General features: G+C 35.1%; 1 protein-coding gene across 2 annotated transcripts; it reads right to left on the bottom strand.

The window, feature by feature from the left end:
- Window positions 1-1,590: 1,590 nt before the first annotated feature.
- On the bottom strand, window positions 1,591-5,522 carry LOC133811041 (LOB domain-containing protein 36-like). Of its 2 annotated transcripts, XM_062246122.1 has the most exons (4): window positions 5,326-5,522; window positions 5,105-5,201; window positions 3,199-4,319; window positions 1,591-2,008 (listed from the first exon to the last, which is right to left on the bottom strand). In XM_062246122.1, exon 3 carries the CDS (start codon window positions 4,289-4,291, stop codon window positions 3,260-3,262), a length of 1,032 nt encoding a protein of 343 aa, XP_062102106.1. In that variant the 5' UTR covers window positions 4,292-4,319; window positions 5,105-5,201; window positions 5,326-5,522; the 3' UTR covers window positions 1,591-2,008; window positions 3,199-3,259. The 2 variants fall into 2 exon arrangements, with proteins under 2 accessions (XP_062102106.1, XP_062102101.1); XM_062246117.1 differs by having other exon boundaries at window positions 5,105-5,522.
- Window positions 5,523-19,108: the final 13,586 nt, after the last annotated feature.

Raw genomic sequence — 19,108 nt, 5'->3', positions numbered from 1 at the left:
ATATGTAGGATTCCCACTAATTTATATAATGATAAACGAAACTCAGTAAATGAAGAAAGAATCACTTAACAAGAACAACCTCTATTATGATACAATAAGATCCAATACATGATATTGAAAACTAAATCACTCTCCAAAATAGAGATTGAAAATCCCATTATACGATATAAAACCTCTTTCATAGTTAACAATTCACCTTAATATTTAGTATATATTATGTTTTTTTAAGAATATTTACGGCATAAATATCTTAAATTTTTTAGTTTATATACTTATATGCTTAATTTTGTTTATGGTAAAACCACCAACGTTATATTTTTCTTGTATTTGTAACCACCTTTGTCGTTAACTGATGATTGGATTCACTCAGATAACAGATGTGAGCGTATTAGAGGTCCACCTTTTGTTTTTAATTAAAAACCTTATTAATTTATTTTCAAATTATAAAAAATTATATTTTTAATGAAAACAAATAAAAAATAAGTTAAATTTAACCTAAATAAAAACTAAATTATTTTAATATCAATTAACATTGTGTAGCAATTAACAAATTAAATTAAACTAAAACTAAAAACTTAAAATAAATATTTGTCATCATCATCGTCAGAGTGAGTCCAATTATAGATGCAAGAAAAACGTAAAATTAAGTGGTTTTACAGTAAAAATAAATTTAAATATATAAATGTATAAATTCGAAAACTAAAGTATTTATATTTCAAATATCCTACACCGCAAATGTTTTATTTTTTATTTCAGATCTAATAATTATATTTTAGAAATAGAAAATTATATTTTGAAAATTCAAAATCGTAATTAAAAAAATTATAAAATCATCAAAATTAATAATAAAAAAAGTCCTATTTAATACTTGTACCAAGAATTAACTTCTATTACGATTTTTTTTTATACTTATTAAGATTCTTTGATTTGTTCAGTTTAGCTTCAGATTCAACCTTTTTTTTTTTAAATAAAAAAAAAATTCAAAACAGTAAAAGATCCTAAAATAATAATAAAAATGAGTTATTTATAATATAATATGAAAAATGCTAGCATAGCATTATGATTACATAGAGTAGAGTCCAAGGGTAACATTTAATTTGACGGGAAAATGTGGTAGATCAGTATACCTCTTTTAAATGTAGTGTCGTCGTTACCAGTGAGGTGAAACAGTTGTGAGCAGCTGAGCTAAATAAGGTGGGTCACTGTCCAAAGAGAACATTGACATAATAATTTCTATTTCCCAATTTCCAGTCAAGTTCTATAAAAAGTTTTTCTCAATGTAGTGTCACTGTTATCAAAACCACAATTTTCTTTTTAGGGGCATACAATTACAAATTTCATTCAGTATTAAAAAAATATAAAATAATAATTTTCACTTTTCCGTAAAGAAAAGTCAGCTTTTACACAAATTCCAAAAAAAAAAAAAAAATACCACTACTACTACTACTACTACTATCTTCAAGTCAACAATATGCATATGCCGTTTTGGGGGTGCTTTTTCCCATACAGCAGCAATCGTGAGGTGGTTATTATTTTCATTTTATATTGCTTTGTTTTCTTCAAATTCAACCTAAACTTAAAGCCACAAAATGATGGTGAGAAGGAAAACACCCACTCTCAGATCTTCAACTTAAGCCATGATGAAAAGGTAAAAAAGAAAAACTTTAGAGATATAGCACAAAGTATAGTAAACTAGTATCAACAATAATTGATCAAAACAAAAGGGACCTTGAGAAAAAAGTAAGTAATCCAGAAATTATTATTTACATATTCGTAAGTATGAAAAATGGACCTATGACTCTAAGACATACTTTTAACAAAAAGAAGAAATAGACTGTACTCAAAGATCAATGTGGATCCTACTCTTTTAAAATGATATCTCCATGAAAGTCTCCTCCTTTTAACCCAAAAATCAATGCCACTTCAGATATGAATCTTTTCCAATCTTATACGTATTCTCTCCACCTTTTTCTACGTCTCTCTCTCTCTCTTTTGCGGCAAAAATAAGCTGCACCAGAAGCAAGAACCAGAGCAAAGTCAGAAAAATTAGGTGGTTCGACCACATGCATGTACTGGTTAATCTTCACCAATATTTCAAATAAGAGATCCATAAAATGAATATTGTCATTGACAACTACATACACTAATTATTAGGTCAGGTTTTAATTTACTGTATATGTGTTAATGTAAATTAGCTTTTCAAGTGTTCCGTTACTGTTTCTTCAGAACATGAAATGTGAACGGGAGAATTTCACAAAGGCCGGGATGTGCTTATTTTAGTCATAATTAAAATAATGCATGAGGATAAAACTGTGGAAGCTAGCTATATGAACGAGATTATTAGAACTATAGAAACAATAATCAAGAAAATATTATTAAAACTGTTGCCAAAATTGACCCTTTGTTAGGTAGGGAATAGTGTTTCGCTTAGCTAATTAGGGCAGTGCTAGTGTTGTCTACTTGTCTTCACAACCAAACCATCTAAAACAGGTTAGTCAAAACAACGAGAGATTTTTCTCAGTGAAATTACCACAAACACCCCCTCTATCTACCTCCAATTTGTCCCAATGATATCGGCACAAGAATAAAAGAAATTTCTCTCTTCAATATATGGACAATCAAATCAATAATGTCTTTTAAAAATCCTAACAAAGTTTCACATCACTATATACGAGTCATATCTAATTTGTTAGTAGGGATAATAACGAAAAAAATTTCCGTCACAAAAAAAAATAAAGCAAAAAAACAAAACAAAAGACAAAAGGATATAAAGTGTGCAAGTAAACCTAAAGCTGCTAGTTCAGATGGGTTCTTATTATAGTTGACAACGGGGACGACCCTCTCTTAAAAAGACAATAATTCTCATAACCGACCCCTCTGCTCTATGTAATAAAGAGTAATATTAGCTTTCTACTGCCACCAAGTGACATAACCCCATTTATGAAAGAACAAGGCAAATTACATATAAACGCATCATAACACTCATAAATGCGAAGGCAGGTATCGAACCTCATGTGGGCAGAGAACAAAATATTATTATTATTTTATGTTTTAACACCGCAAAAGAATAATAGCCAAGTAAGATGCCCAAAAAGCTTTTCAACATGAAAGACGAAACTAAGAACTAAAAACATTATATGCAAGTACATGAATAAAAAACTTTAAAAGAACTGATTATTAGTAAAGATGAGAACATACCTATTCTGAAAAAAATTTGAATGATAAAGTGAGATGAACAAAAGAGCGGGAGGAGACATGCTCAACTAGTCGGACCAATGTTATTTCTCCTATCGTCTTCGTTACCAAACTTGTGCCACAGTTGAGTTTGCGGACCCAGTTGCAAAACCGGCGACTCGGGGTTATCGAACAAAAGTTGATCCTCCTCACGATGGAGTTGTTGAAGAGGATTGTGACCATGCTCCGATTGCTGCTGATCTTGTTGTTGAACAAGATCATAAGGATGTTGATACCCACTACCAAGAACTAAACCAGACCCCACTGCAGTTGCGCTACCACCCATCTCATTGAACTCAGCTGTCTCATCATCCGGACCCGTACGAGGGTCATGACCTGTAGTAAACCTCGCGAGATTTTGTTGGACGGAACGATGTTGATACTGAATCGGCTGTTGTTGTTGCTGTTGCTGCATAATCGCCATTTTCTGTTCCACAGTAAGCCTCATTAGCACATCTTGTTGGTGTTCCCTCGCCAGTTGATGAGCGTCGAGGTAATGTGGCTGAGTCTGAGCCTGAATCTGCGCTTGAATCTGTGCCTGAATCTGTTGAGCATCAACATGAGCTTGAGGTTGAACCTGAGAAGGTTCACGGATGATCAATGGACCACCCCCGGGAGCACCCATAATGGAGCTATACGGATTATTGTAAAGTGAGGAAGAAGAAGGGTTCCCTTGATGCGGCATATATATCGGAGCTTGAAAAATGGAAACCATAGCTTGGGGACCCAAGTAAGCAGCAAGCTCTTTTTTCGCGCTGAAGAGATCATACTGGACTTGCTTCAGTCTTTGCTGAAGAACGGAGATGAGACCCACACAGCCATAAACCGGGTCTCGAAGACGTGCGTCGGCTTCGTAAGCGAGAGAGTTGACTGCGTCTTCACGGTTCTCGGCGCTGAGTTCTTGGAGTAGTTTCGAAACATTACTGGCACCAAATACTTTGTGAACATTCATGAATTTTTGGGGTTGGTCCGGTGGGAAATACGGTGCGAACACGCATTCTTGAGTACATTTCCTCCTCTGAATCTTGCACGCCGCGCATGGAGAATTCGATTGCATTTTTTAAATTATATTTTGAACTCAGAAACTGCGAGAGGAAGAAAAAAAACTAAATAATACAAAATCAAGACGTAAATAATTTCTACAAGAAAGACAAAAGTAATATTTCCATGGACGACAAAAACCTAGAGAGAGAGAGAAAGATGGGGGGTTTTAGAGAGAGAAATAGATGGAACGCCATTGGAAAAAGGAATAATCACAGCTTGTTCAGGGAAGAAGAAGATTCAATTCGATTAATGTATTAATTATTCAATATATTTTAAAAAACATTTTCCGATTTTTATAAAGAGATTTGCATTAAAAGCGTCTCATAATCACGCTAATCTAATATTTGGTATAAAAAGGAAAAACCGACAAGATGAGTCAATATGATACTTATAATCAAACAGTAACTTATATCGAAAGCAATATATTAAATTAAATATATAAAATAATATTAAACTAAAAAGAAATTAAAAGCAAACCCGATGAGCTTCAAAAGTACAGAACCAGTGCGATAATGAAAACGAAAGACGAAAATGATGGTGCAACTCGTAAAGAAAACGAATTAACACAAATTTTTTTGAAAAAAAACAAAGATAAAATTGGCGTCATCAAGAATCCGATTTACAACTCCATAATCAAACTATAACTTTTGAACTGTACACTATTTCATTTTAGTTGGATTCATGATCCATTGTTTGACACTACAAGAGCCCTATTATTTTCGAATGGAAATCAACCAAAACATAATAAAGAGAATGATCAATCAGCGTAATCATTTCTTTGATTCATTATTTCGATACATCAATAAACAAAAAATAATAATCTGACCTTAGATAATAATTGATTTCGATTTCGATGAATATCTACTCCGACGACTGATTCCGCTTCCTTTCTTATCGACTTCTTCAAAGTCCATATAAAACACCTGAGAGAAAACGCCGATAGAGTTCATATGGATATCAAAACTTCGTCGATTTAGCAAGAGAAAGAGAAAGAAGAATCGAAAATGGCTCCTGAGCTCATGTAAATGAGAGAAAAAAAAACTAAACCAGAAGAGAGTGAAGTCCAGTCCAGGTGCCTTTTGATCCGAAATTGGAGTTTCAAGATCGCAACAGAAGAGAGTGAAGATTTGCAATATATATTTAAAAAAAATTACAATTAATATGTGAAAAATTAATTTTTATATTATAAAATTATAAAAAAATATATATGAAAGAAGCGAAATGTCGAGGAAAATGGAAGAGAGAACACTACCATTTACCAGAGCGCACGTCATTATTATATTGCTTGCCGTTGAGAATGTTAGAGAGAGAGAGAGAGAGAGTCAATACTGGCCGTCCGATCAAAATATTTTGGTCCTTACGATTTGATTTTTTTTATATATATATATATATGACATAAAAAAATTTGAAAAAAAAAAAGTTAATAATAATAACCTCTTATTCTGATCTGAGCAAGAATTAATTGCGTTGCCTGAGTTACCTATTTGTCTCTGTACTGTCTACTCTTAATTACGAAATTACCCTTCCTTCAACAGTTTGAACGTTCTAGGTATCTACTGCGCAGCATGTAATTGTGCCTTTTTCACAAAAATATCCTTTCGTGAAGTCTATTCTATTATTCTATTTGTTTTATGGTATAAATATAAAGATACTGAATTTAATTGAAGAATAATTCTATTTTATTAATTCGAGTTTTATGAATATTAATCGTTTGTCCAATTATGGGATTTAAGGTTAATTGTATGATTAAAAAATAAAGTCTTATTATGTATACAGTAGAGGATTATTTTTCTATTAATGCTTGTGAGTGAGATTGAATTTTTTTTTAGCAATGATAACATTATTTGATTGCACCATTGTAAAATCAAAAAGAGAATAATAATACTAAAAAGTACATTTGGTATTTTAATATTGTAAAATCCATCTGTACATATTTGATTGGGTGTGCTAAACACTAGGTGCTTTATATTATTATCCTTGCAATATTGGCAAAATTTAAAAAATAGGTTTTGTTTTAATTAAAAAAATGTCTCACTTCATTCTCCTTTCAACTTGTTGTTTAGTCTTTCATAAGTTTGTTGTTGAACAAATATTATCAATTTGATTCAATCCAAATCAATTTATTAACAAAATGTGAATAACTAATTTTATTTATATATTTAAACGTTTAATATAAAAAAAATTATACATGATATAATAAAAAAATTGTTAACTTTAACAAATTAAATTTGTTGTATCAAAATCAAATGTAGATATAGTATTTTATTTCATTATCTGAGATTTTATTATGTAAATTTTCATCTATTTATTGTATAATTAGTTGGTAATTATATATGGAATTTATTTTAGAAAGTTGTAATTATAAATTTTAATGAAAATTATCAAAATTAATAGATAATTTTAGATTTTTTTTCTAAATAAATAAGGTAAAATAATGATACTTTTGGAGCATAAATACTTAAGTTGTGAAAAAGATAGCTCTTTAATACCAAAGTTTCTCATTCTACAACAAAAATATATTCTGTCAACAATTAGTTTCACCCGTAAATACGTAGACGTTAAGTGCCACTCTAAGTCTGCCTGTGATTTGTACAAACTATATTAAAAAAAATTAAATTCCTAAAATTGAATTTAAACCTAAATAACTAAAATTATTTAACATTCAATTAAAAATTTAAGAAAAAAAACTTGCAGTAAAATAAAATCTATTTAAAAAAAATCAATTATATTAAATATAAGTAAAATTTTAAAATTAAATGAAAAGGCATAAATTCATTAAAAATTAAAAAGCTTAAATTTTAACTAAATAAATTGTATTATTATTAATTTTTCACAATCAAATCTTCATGAACAATATACCTACATTTAACTCAAATAATATAAACAAACAAATCTAACTCAAATTATTTTGATTTAAACCCATATCACACTTGTTTAATCATAAAAACAAATTCTATCCCAATTTTGTTTTTTTTTTTATAAAAAAAAGGCATTTATCAAGAAACACATTTAAAAAAAAAATATAGATGTATATTTTATAAAATATGCCACTTAATACGAATAATAAAACACATTATACATATACACTATCTTCTATTTTTTTGGAAACACATATACACTATCCTTTACTCAATATAATTTTATTTTGGATATATATATATATATTAAAAGATGAAATTATTTAATATTGTTGTTGTGTGCAACGTTTTATACAAGTATAATCCGAAATTATTAGTATTGTGCCGTTTGAATTAATTCTGTTATTTCCATCAACAAACTTTGATTCCCACGAATTTGTTAGTGATTTTGTCAAAGATAATTATCCAATCTGTAATAAATACAAGAAATACCAATAAAAAAACTTCTGTATTAGGGATAATCTTGAATTAAAGTTATGACGTTATCGCATTCATAATTTCACATTCGTTACCTCTAATTTATTACATAAAAAAAAAGAAAAAGAAAAAGAAAAAGTAGTTGACGTAGCAATTGTTTACGTGTGGGTGTGGGTGGCATGAGAAAGAGGGGTATTTGGGTAAATCCAGATAAATTGTGGATTGGTGTCTCATTCATTAATTATAGTTCTTATATATATGCCCGAATTACGAGAGGAGTAAAAAGGGAGGGAGAGGATTTGATTTGATGACCTGCAACTGCTATTATCCGTACGAAGAAGCCAACGCAACATCCATCGATCGACCATCCATCGATCGACCATCCATCCATCCACACCCGACCACCTCCTACATTCACTGCTGTGCTCTGCTGAGCTCTCTTCTCCGAAACCCCTTTTTGCACCACCTGCAACACAGTCGTTTTGATTGACCCATTAGAGATTTCCCTTTTTGCCCCTTCTCTCACTCACTCGCTCACTCACTCACATTCATTTCCGAAGTGACTAAACCTTTGCTTCCCCCCCAAAAGTCTCTTCATCAACTCACACCCTCTCTCAGCCGTCCGATCTCATTTCCACTACTACCATTGCTTCCTATCCATTTTTTATTTTTCTTAATTAATATCTTTAAATTTGAAAAATATAGCACAATAATTGTTACTAATTTTTTTTTTCTTCTTTACCGAACTGGTTTGCACCTAAAAAAATCAAATATCTATATATTTGTAATTTCTAGTCCAAAAAATATACAAAAGTGAAGTGGGGTTGACAAAATAAAATTTTAAAGTAATCTACACAAAGTGGTATAAAGAAAATATATATCAAGGAATAATTAGTGAAATAAACATATTTAAATTTATTTTAGAAAATAATTTAAATTTAAACTTCTCGCCCGTTGAAAACTTAAGATCTGATTGATTTGAGATTACAAAATCATTTTACCATTTAAAAAAAAGTGAGGCTAACTTATAAATTTTAAGCTATAATTGAGACTAGAAATATCATGTTTTCCAAATATTCAAATTATTGTTTTCATACACTTTTCAAACATTCTTATATTATTTATTTTAAGATTACACAAACTTAATTTACACACACTTAATCTTATATTACCAACCAATCACATTTTTAGAAATAAATTTACACACACTTAATTCAAACCTTTATTTCAGATTCAGTCATTAAGAAAATACAGTTTTTCAAAAACAAACCAATTTTATATTAGTTTCATTTTTTTTATGTTGACATTCTGTTTACGTCTTAACATATAATTAGTTAACTTAATCAAGGCTTTTTCTTCAATCGAGGCATTTTATAATAAATTTAAATGTTGCAAATACTTTGTGTGTGAACTAACTAGCCTTAGCATATATAATTCACTATGTGACCGACTTAGTTCCTTTAACCAATCCTTATTACGTGGCATAATAAGATGCCACGTGTTAGGTTTTAAATGGCTTGATAATTTTTATTTTTATTTTTTATATTAAGCATGGAATACTTCAAAACAAGCTTAACGATTAGTCATGTATCATAGAAATTAGAAAAAAGCAAATTGAATCCAAGTGACCTTTGTGTGCAAACTACATCAGTAGGAAGAAATATATATAATTTTTCTCAGAAACCAATGAGTCTAAGTAATAAGCCACTGGTTTTATTTCTTTAATTGCATTGATTTTTGGTCCAATTATAAACCATTAAGTGATGAAATTCATAATCTAACCTCTACTAAATAATAAATAAATAATTCATAAATTATATATTTAAGAGTATATCATAATTGTCACGAAGTCAGTAACATTTATTTTGTTTTAATAGCTAGCTAGTAAAATTTTGTTCCTATAGTAAAAGGACAACTCGTGAGAATCCATCGGTTATAATATTGCCAATCTATTTATGTGCCCACATATTACTTACACATAGACCATTAATAAAAGTAAATATGTAAAAAAAATTCAACAATTTCAGTCCCAACACTGTAACACTACATGGCATTTAATGTTTTACTTTCAGCAAAGTTTGTAATAAAGAAAAATAGGTGACATTTTGGCAAATATAACGACACAATAAAATAACCATTATTGGGGGGAAAAATCATCATAACTCCCTATATATAGGTGCTCTACTCATGTCATGACTTTAAAAAATTCTTCATAATCTTTGCTACAAATATTAGAGTGGCAAAATTTTGGAGTTGGACCCAATAATATTTAGGACACCAGACGCTAGTAATTTTCTTCTTAAATCATATCAAGCATAATAATGATTGTTGTATGTGTGTGCAAATGTAAATGCTCTTTAATTCACCCTAGCATTATTATCAAGTCAATTAATGTTCACCATGTAGTGATAAGGGCACAATGGTGCAATTTGTAGAGAATATAAGGGGTAGAAAGGAAAATAAGTAGAAAAAGAAAGAAAATATGTTGTGTTGTGTGATGACTATCATATAAGGTGATGGTACGAGGCACACGTACGAAGCATATGGATTTGGTTTGAGAAAGAGAAAGAGTGGGAGTGGGAATGGGAATGGGAATGGGAATGGGAATGGGGGACAAAAGGGAGGGAGATAAGCTTAAGGATGTTTGAAAGGTGTGGTGTGGTGGTGGCACAGTGAGTATGTACGACTACGTAGTCACACCCACTGCCCCTGATCATCAATGTATATAACATCAGAACAGTACAGTATACATGCTACTACTGACCCATATTGCGTGTACCCTGTAACGTTTCATTTATTGTTATTATTCTTATTAATAAAATTATTAACTTTTCAATTTAATGTTTTGTATTGTATTGAAACGTAATGTGTCTCTCATGCTCATGCTAATGCTCATGCTCATCTCTACTAGCTATTATTGGGAGATTTTAATTTTTATGTTTAATGTAGGGGTATTAAGTCAAAAATATACTAGGTTCATTAAAATGATGCCAAATTTTTTATAGTACCAAAAATGCCCCTACCACAATTCCCCTACCCTCTTCTCGTTTCTTACTTGTTGACGCGGTTCTTCGCCAACAGGTAATTAAGAGAAGAAGAGAAAGGGATTAGTGCTGAAAGTAGAACCGTCACAGATATGAAATCTTAGAGAATGAACTATGTGACTCAAGACACGTTTTTTAAGTGGTTCAAAGGTTAAAATCCTTCTACTCCACTAGTCAATATTATTGATGTATTCTGGGTATTTGGTTTACAAAGTATATGGCTCTTCAGAGACTATTTTTTCCAACCCCTATCAACTCCCAGGGTCCCCATATTTATAGGAGAAGGCACCTGGAAGTTGGTAGGGAGGTCATCTCGTGACCTTACAATTGGTCATATCAACTCTGTAACATTTATGATTAATTCTTAAACCTGACACATAAGTGTGGTCTAATCAGTATGTAAGGAGATAATGGGCCGCACGGCCCAACCTAGCCGTGGGTGTCTGAATGCGCACGTTCCTGATGCGTGCCCGGAAAGTCAGGGAGATATCGGACACGTGATGTCAGATGTAGGCACGTTTATCTTGCGTGTGTTGACTTTACAAAGGATCAGAGATCCACGAGCGTCAGCTCGCACAACGAGCTGCTTTACCGACCCAACCTTCGGCCTTAAGGACTCCTTCCCCCAGCCTTGGGCAGCATTGGCGAGTTCTTGAGGATACCTCGAGCAAAATGAGCCACGACCTGGAAAACAAAATCTCTGACCTGGGGAAGTTCTCGGACTAACCTTGATTAGTCCGAGGCTCGACCTTCTAATCAGCCCGTGGGAAAACCAGGGCGTACACTACTCTCTCTCTCTTTTGGTTCACTTTCTCTCACTCACCTTATCTCACACCACGACTAAGAGCACCACGGGTAGAGATCTGAACACTACCAACACACTACTACAAAAGCCTCTTGGACTTTTTAGTCGTTAAAGAATTTGTAGAGAGTTCTAAAAACTATGTGTGTCCTAAAAGTGTGAGTTTTTTTTTAAACAAACACCTCCTGGACTGCGAGCCCTAAAAAAACTTATGTGTATCCTAAAATTTTGAATTTTAAAAAATTTCAAATTCCCTCCAATTTTTTTTAACAAAAGTTTTCTTATTATTTATTAAAAAAAAAAATCACTCAGCCTATTTCTCTCTCTCTCTCTCTCTCTCCCAAAGTTCCTTCTCTCTCTCCCTCTCTCACCTTGCGTCGTCACTGCCAACGTCGAACGACCGTCGTCCCGTCTCCGGCCACTGCCATGCGCCGGACTAGTGGAAGCGCCGTCCCCCGAAACCCGCAAAGTTGGAGACCTCACGCGCGGCCTAAGGCCCTCAACAAGGCACTTGAAGTTCGGTCGTTCATGAGTTTCTCCCAAACTTTCCGAGCATATTCCGGCCACCTCGAGCCACCACGAGCTGAACCACCACCACCACCATACTCCTTGCTTCTTACCCAATAGTTTGTTTTCTGAACCACCACCTTTGAATGGTGGTGCCGCCACTATCGCCTGAGCCTTGCTGCCGGATTCAAAACCCACCAATTAATTTTTAAAAAATAAAAAATAAAACTTTTTAGGACTCGCAAAAACCCCAGTTTTTAAGTCTCTCAAATAGAGGACTCGCGCCCCGCGAGTCTTAAAAAGCTTTTTTTTTTTGTAGTAGTGACAGCCGAGCTCCTCCCTAAGAGGAAGCCATTTGTAGAGATCAAGACCAAAGTAAATTTTGAGGAATCTTGGAGTAAAAACTTATGGGTAAGCAATTTTTTCTTAAATATTTGGATTAGTGATGTTTCCTTTAAACTTTTTGGGCGTTTCGAATAGATCAGAGCAATATTTGCACATATTTTTAGTTTTTTTTTTGTCGATTTGCGCTTTCTGCAATTTTTCTTGGTTTGAGTTGTGCTCGATGGTTGCTCGATGCAGGCTCGATGGCACATCATTTTTTATGGTTACATGCTTGCTCGATGGTTACTCGATACCTGCTCGATGCAAGCTCGATGGCAATGTGCATTCTCACAATTTCATGCATGCTCGATGGTTATTTGATGCATGCTCGATGATGGGTCAATGGTCATGTGCATTCTCACGATTGATACATTCTCGATTGTTACTTGATGACTGCTCGATATAAGCTCGATGGCAGTGTGATTTTGCATGTTTTCATACATGCTCGATTGTTTCTCGATCCTTGCTCGATATAAGCTCGATGGTAGTGTGATTTTGCATGTTTTCATGCATGCTCGATGTTTACTCGATGCAAGCTTGATGATGTGCATTTTCATTCTATTTTTTGGAGTACTTGATGGGTATTGTTTCTTGCTCGATGGTTGTCGAGGCATACTCGATGGAATCCTCGACGGATGCTTGTTGATTTTTTTTTTCCAGTTTTTCAGCTAATTGTATTTGTGTTTTTTTTTAAATTTTAGGTTGTACTGTTTACGTATTTGTTTCTTACTACGGTGTTTGGGAAATAGATGGTAGGAAATGGTATTTTAAGGATGTTGAAGGTGAAGTGATACCAATAGAGAATGATGTCATTTACTTGCAACTACTTGACATACTGTACGAGATATTTCAGGTGGATAGAGAGGTGTATGAATTGAAACTCGAGGTGTCGTACGTATGCGGCGACCAACCATTTGCATCGGTTCGATTGAGGGATGATCGACAAGTTCGTGTATTCTTAGGAATAAGCTTGAAAGAATGGATAGCCTTATGTGTGACTCCAGTTAAGAAGAATGTCATATCAGATCCTTCTCCTAGTGTGAACAAAAAAGACACAACCAATGTCGATCCATCTCCTACAGATAGCAGTTACAAGCATCTTAGCAAGGTGGGAACTTTTGTTCCAGTTACTGATCCGATGGCTACTGATCAACTTGATGTACCACATGGAGGTCCTAAAGGTGTGCTTAAGGCATATAAGTATGATCCCTATGTGAATGATGATCCAGTTGGTAATTGCTTTGGAGATAATGATGATGGTTCTGAGGATGACTCGTATTATAGTGCGGATGTTTCAAATGAGGAATTAGACATTTCCCAAGCCCAACAAGTAGAAGAAGAGTCAGGACTGCCTCTTCCACAGGCACACCTCCCAACTCAAGGACGCCGAACACCTGCCAGAAGCAGTAATCGTCCTACTAGGACAGAAGATAACACTAGGTGGAGGGAGACAATTGTATCAAGAGAAGATCACACCAAATGGAGTGCCCCAATGTTTACAAAAGAATATATTGAGGCATCTGTTAAAACCCATTCCTCATCTGCTGGTGGACTAATGTGAGAAATATATGTTGGGAAGACTTTTGAGGACAAGATTGATTTAAAAACCAAAGCTGCTCTATTTGCAATGAATAATAACTTTGAGTATATGGTGAAAAAGTCTGGTACTGACGTGTGGTATATCACATGCAAAGATTCTGAATGTTGTTGGAGACTGAGAGGGAAAAAACTACCAATGTCCCCCATGTTTGAGATCACGGTGTACAAGAGGGTACACACATGCTCACTAGAATTGTGACAAAAATGTCATCATCAAGTTGAACCGTGGATCTTGGGCACCTCATAAAGAACAAATACACAGTTGATGTGACCATCTACATGACAAACAACATAAAGGAGGATATGAAGAAAGATTTCGGTATTGATATGAGTTATGAAAAGGCATGGAGATGTAGAGAGAAGACACTTACGTATGTTAGGGGGACATATGAAGATTCGTATTGTAAGTTGCCATCCTACTTGCACATGTAGCAGCAAAAGAATCCATGTACAATTACTGATTTTGTAACTGAAGATGGTCATTTCCAATGTTGCTTCTTTTCCATTGGAGTTTGTAGGAGGATTCAAATTTTGTCGTCCTGTGATATGTGTGGATGGCACGTTCTTGAAGAACAAGTACGATGGCCATATGCTATGTGTGTTTGCTTTGGATGAAAATAATCATTTATATCCAATTGCGTTTAGGTTGGTGGATAATGAGAACCACAACTCGTGGAAATATTTCATGATGAAGTTGAAGGAAGCCATTGGGGACGTTGATGACCTTGTTTTCGTGTCAGATAGGCATGCTAGCATTATTCATGCTCTAGAGGCTGTTTTTCCTTATGCCTACCATGACTCATGCTACCATCACATCTGTATGAATGTGAAAGCTAAGTTCAAGACTGATCATTGTCACAATGAGATGTGGGCAGCAGCCTATGCATGGAAGAAGACTGAATGTCTAAAGCATTTTGAAAATATTAAGCGAATTGATCTTCCCATAGCTGCCAATCTAGAGAGAATTGGTTTTGATAAGTGGTCTCATCCTTTCTTTCATCGGAAACGATACAATATAATGACAAGAAACTACGCTGAAAGCTTCAACAACAAGACTAAGGATGCAAGAACCTTTCCAATTACAATTTTTTTGGAATTCATTCGGTTCACACTACAGTCTTGGTTTTCTGAACGACGTAGTGTGACAGAGAAGACTTCCACCAAATTATCCACCCTGATGGAGGAAGATGTATCGAACAATGCTGACAAATGAAGGTTCATGAATGCTTATGCCCTTGGCCAATTCGAGTTTCATGTAACTGGTGCAGACGTTGATTTTGAGGTGAATTTGATGACAAAATCATGCTCGTGTGGGGTATTCTAGCTCATAGGCATACCTTGTCCCCATGCAGCTGCATCTGCTATAGAGCGTGGAGTGAACCTTTACTCTTTGTGTTCACCGTTTTACACCATTGAGTCATGGAGGAATTCGTACAAAGAAACCATTTACCCAACGGGGAACGAAGATGATTGGTTACTTCCAGGTGACATTAAGAATGTGGTAGTTGGTGTACCCGTAGAGAGACAACAAGTTGGTCATCCAAAGAAGCCAAAGCTAGGAAGACCAAGGACAAACCGTTGACCATCCGACGGGGAAAAAGATGTGAAAATGCGTAAGTGCAATAGATGGAATGGTCGTGGCCACAACAAGTCCTCATGCAAAGTTCGGCTCTGGGTATACTTTCTTCTATATTTTATCTAAACTGTATTCTGTGTTGGTCAGCTATTTGATGCCTGCTCGACGCATGCTTGATGGCCACCAATGCATGCTCGATGACTATCCATGTGTATTTCCTGATGCCTAATAATTCTGTTACTAGCTAAATTAACGAATAAAACTCGATGCATGCTTGACGGCTACTCGATGCTTGGATTTTTACTGCTAATTGTCGTTAATGGTATGCATGAGTTGCATGCTCGATGGCAGCCAATGAATGCTCGATGCATGTTCGATGCTACTCCATGTTCTCATGCTGAATGTAAGCAAAGAAATATAGCAAGAAGAGAATGCTCAATGCCTAACATTCTGATACCATAAGTCAATTGTCCACTTATTTATGAACAACTCCATGTTGTCATCGTAGATCGTGTGAAGTGGTAGCCTACCCAATAAGTTGTAACGCCCTGGATAGCCAAGACCGTTACACTGTGTGTTTATAAAGGTGCAAGACTTGCTAATCAAGTCAATTAACTCAAACGTGTTACTTAAACTATAGTTGATCTAGGGTTAAAAGATTTTGGTCTCAAAAGCTTCACTTATTATAAATAAACATTTTATTTTTACATGGGATCCCAAAAGTAACAAGTTTAAGACTGTTTACAAAATTTTAGGTTAAAAGTACAGTGATAAGCCACTCTAAGGCAAAACAGACAGTTAAGCATTTCTCGTCCTGTTCCACTCCTCAGCCGTGGCGGCCGATCAGCTGACTATGTACATTCAACCCCGTAGCTCTCCATATCAGGATTGGTCCAACTTGCCTTTGCCTTTACCTGCACCACGTAGCACCCGTGAGCCAAGGCCCAGCAAGAAAACACAATAACATAGCATAATCATTCAATAGACAATCATATAACTCATATCGCATAAGCATGTACTCAACAGTTTAAGCATTCATGTTAATCAAGTATTCATCATACCAAGTATATCATATCATATCAATAATCAATCCACATATGATAACTAGGGTTAACGCCCTTAGGCCGCACCCTCTATTTATCCCACTGACTCCGGCCCGCTTAAACCGAACTCAGTGAATATTAAGCTGTCCTCAGCTACTAGTGGCCGAGTCGTGTCCTGTGCGCAAATATTATTTACGGCACCCTTAGGCCGTTTATCACATGTCCCATGGCATAATACCATCTACGACATTATACAAATATAGGGAGCTCTTAGTCCCATCACAAACACATAACCAGGTGCAGTTTTCTTACCTTTATATTCGCTAGCTTTGTTCAATTTGATCCTCAAGCACAATCACGTAGCCCTAGCGTACACCTAGTCACAGCCATAGATCAAAATCATCACCAAACCTCGAATCCAAAACCTAGCCTCAGGACCAATCCCGAGCCCTCGGGAAGCCCTAATTCCACCAAATGGGGTGGTGGAATCAAACCCCGAGCCCCTGGGCAAAAACCATAAGAAATAACCAAAAAACCCCTTTCTGAAAATAGGGTAGCGTTACAGCGCTCTAAGGAAAGTGTTATAGCGCTACAAATAGAGCCAAAAGGCTCAGGAACTTCAAGGCCTAGCGCTACATCGCCCAGTGATTAGCGTTGTAGCGCTAGTCACAACACAGCCCTGCACAGCATTTTCTCCTTCGAATTTTCCCGAGCCAAACCTTATCAAAACTCAACCAAACCTCAACCAAACTTCAAACACAAGCCTCCCAACATCCTCAACTCAACCCATACATCCTAACCACACATAACTCAATCACATGCACCTCAAATCAATGGAACCACCATGGCTAAACCTAAAGCTCAGAAACTTAATAAAAACAACATCTGAAACCATATAACTTAAGCCAGAATTTCTTACCTTTGATGGATGAGCTCAACCTAGGTTATCCTCCACACTAGCTTGGCCTTCACCTCCTCAAAGCTTCAGCCTCAATTTCCCTAGAATTCCCACCAAAGCTCAGCTCAAAATCCTCAACAATACCAAGAACTAGAAACTGAAAAACTACCTTGAACCTTACCTCAAATGATGAGTATCCCTTGCCAATTCCTCAAGCCAAACTAGGGATCCTATCCTCAAGCTATTGCCCAAACTCTTCCTAAGTTTTAGCTCCAAGAAACCTCAAGAAATGGTGAAGGGACCTCCAACTGAGTGAGAGAGAGATAAACTCCTAATTCCTTTTTTTTTTTTTCCTTTTCTCTTCTCTCTTTCCTTCAGACCTCTACTGCCTTCTACACATTCCACTAATGTATAAAGCTTAATAATACTTATCCCTTATAAGCCAAATGACCAAATTTCCCTCCCATAATTCCCAAACCTTTAAATCCACCTAGGGACATTTTGGTCATTACACTCAATTCCCGCTAATTCCTCGAATGTCTCTAATATTTGCCGTTTACTTCACGACACTTAAATAATCACCAATTATACTCCTCAATTTCAAAATAGACTCCAATATATTCTCTAAATTCCCATAAATACCCACAGGCTCATCCCGAGTCGGGTATAAATCCCCGCTGTGACTTTTTTGCTGAGCTGCTCACTAGGATCGCCTCGGGTCACAGATTACAAATATATCCACATAATAATGTGGTCTCGACAATTTATCACAAATATATACAGTTATGCCCTCACCTAGCCAAAATTATGATTATGCCTTTCTAACCTAATCAGGGCCTACATGCATACTAATACACATAGTCATGCATCACAGATATTCAAATAATCATATAACATGCTTTTAATCATTAAATCACATATAATCCAGTTATGCCCTCTCGACACACTAATCAAGGCCCTTAAGCCTTATTTGTAAATTTGGGTCGTTACATAAGTGCTCGATGTGCTTGATGGTGTCCACACTGCAATCTCCACTATGAATGAAACATAAACTGCATTAGTAACAAAATCAACATAAAATTTTAAAAACTTGAATAATAACAAGGTGCAAATCAACCCATCGAACCACCATCGAACCCAAATTAAGACAACTAGAACTAGGTAATATGCCTCTACCCATCAAACCTACATCATACCCCTCGCGAACTTACAGCTAACCCCATATCAAACCCACATTGAACCCACATCGAACCCTATTGAACCCAAATTAAGATAACTTAAACCAAAAATTTTGATTACCTGACTTTGGTTTGGGGTACTGAATCAACTAGCATGTGGTTCACCTTGAACTCTTTGCTTCTTTTAGCACCAGGTGGAATCGTCAACCGAGGGTTGTCCTTGAAAAGATGCGATTGTAATAACAACGATGGGAACAAAGTAGACCATGACTTCATAAAGGATTGCAGTTGTTTATCACTTATCACCGTCACATCTGAATCATAAACATTCAGAGTCCAAGTATAAATGGATGCTTCAACTACAAACCAATTCACTTGAAGGTAGTTCTGGCACCAATATAAAGTGTCTATCCCCTTCCATGATGCTAGAAATTGATTGTCAATGCCCGTAATCATTGCCATCA

The sequence above is a fragment of the Humulus lupulus genome, chromosome 1, assembly GCF_963169125.1.
Source record: "Humulus lupulus chromosome 1, drHumLupu1.1, whole genome shotgun sequence".
In the NCBI taxonomy this organism is placed as follows: domain Eukaryota; kingdom Viridiplantae; phylum Streptophyta; class Magnoliopsida; order Rosales; family Cannabaceae; genus Humulus; species Humulus lupulus.
Note: the sequence above shows the minus strand (reverse complement) of the source record. Positions and strands in the feature narration are given on the sequence as shown.